Source organism: Volvox carteri (assembly GCF_000143455.1).
Source record: "Volvox carteri f. nagariensis unplaced genomic scaffold VOLCAscaffold_8, whole genome shotgun sequence".
Lineage (NCBI taxonomy): Eukaryota > Viridiplantae > Chlorophyta > Chlorophyceae > Chlamydomonadales > Volvocaceae > Volvox > Volvox carteri.
Window position 1 is genome coordinate 653,708 of NW_003307551.1, and position 698 is coordinate 654,405.

At 66.6% G+C, this 698-nt stretch overlaps 1 protein-coding gene across 1 annotated transcript in view; it reads right to left on the bottom strand.

Annotated features, from left to right (window-relative positions):
• VOLCADRAFT_88191 (uncharacterized protein) overlaps window positions 1-698 on the bottom strand; it is a gene marked incomplete at both ends in the record, with an annotated part of 8,443 nt that overhangs the window by 6,119 nt on the left and 1,626 nt on the right. The window contains one exon of the mRNA XM_002947966.1: window positions 145-331. Within this exon, the coding sequence (XP_002948012.1) occupies window positions 145-331 (187 nt within the window). The remainder of the gene's footprint in view (window positions 1-144; window positions 332-698) is intronic.

Here is a 698-nt window from a genome sequence, read left to right on the forward strand (position 1 = left end):
ACACCCCAATAGGACACCCGCGTCGAAAAGCCTCCAGGGGGCCCCCGAAACCCCCCCGGACCCCCCCCCAAACACCCCCCCAACACTCCATACCTCCCCCCCCGAACCCGCCCCACCCCCACCCCAACCCCCCCGAACCACCACCTGCATCTTGTTCTTGTCCACCCGCAGCACCCGGTCCATGGCCCCCAGCGCCAGCACCCCCTCCCCGCTCAGCGCCAGGCCGTTGGGACTGAGACCTGAGCCCGCGGGACGAAGCGTCTCCCCGCGCACGGAGGCGATGTGCAGGAAGGCCTCCACCTCCTCCTCGCTCACGGGCTGGAAGTAGCGGCTGTGTCCCGGGCGGGAGGGGGACGCGGGAGGGAGGGGGGAGGGAGGGGGGCAGCAAGGAACGTGTTGTGTCGTGCGGGCCGTGTAGGGCGGCGGTTTCTTCCGTGTTGGTGGGGCTCAGCTATACCCGATCTACATCTGCGGTTGCGTGGTGGTGTGTTTGTATGTTTTTGTGTATGTTTATGGCGGGCCATGGAAAGGCGCAACCGCGTCATTCAGATAAGACAGAAAACGAAGAACCTCGGGAACCTCCCCCCTCCCGCCCCTCACTCCCCCCTCCCGCCCCTCACTTCCCCCCGCACACACATACCGGGGTGTTTCCTGGTGGGTCCCACTCCAGTGGTGAGGGGATCCTCAGAGTCGACCGC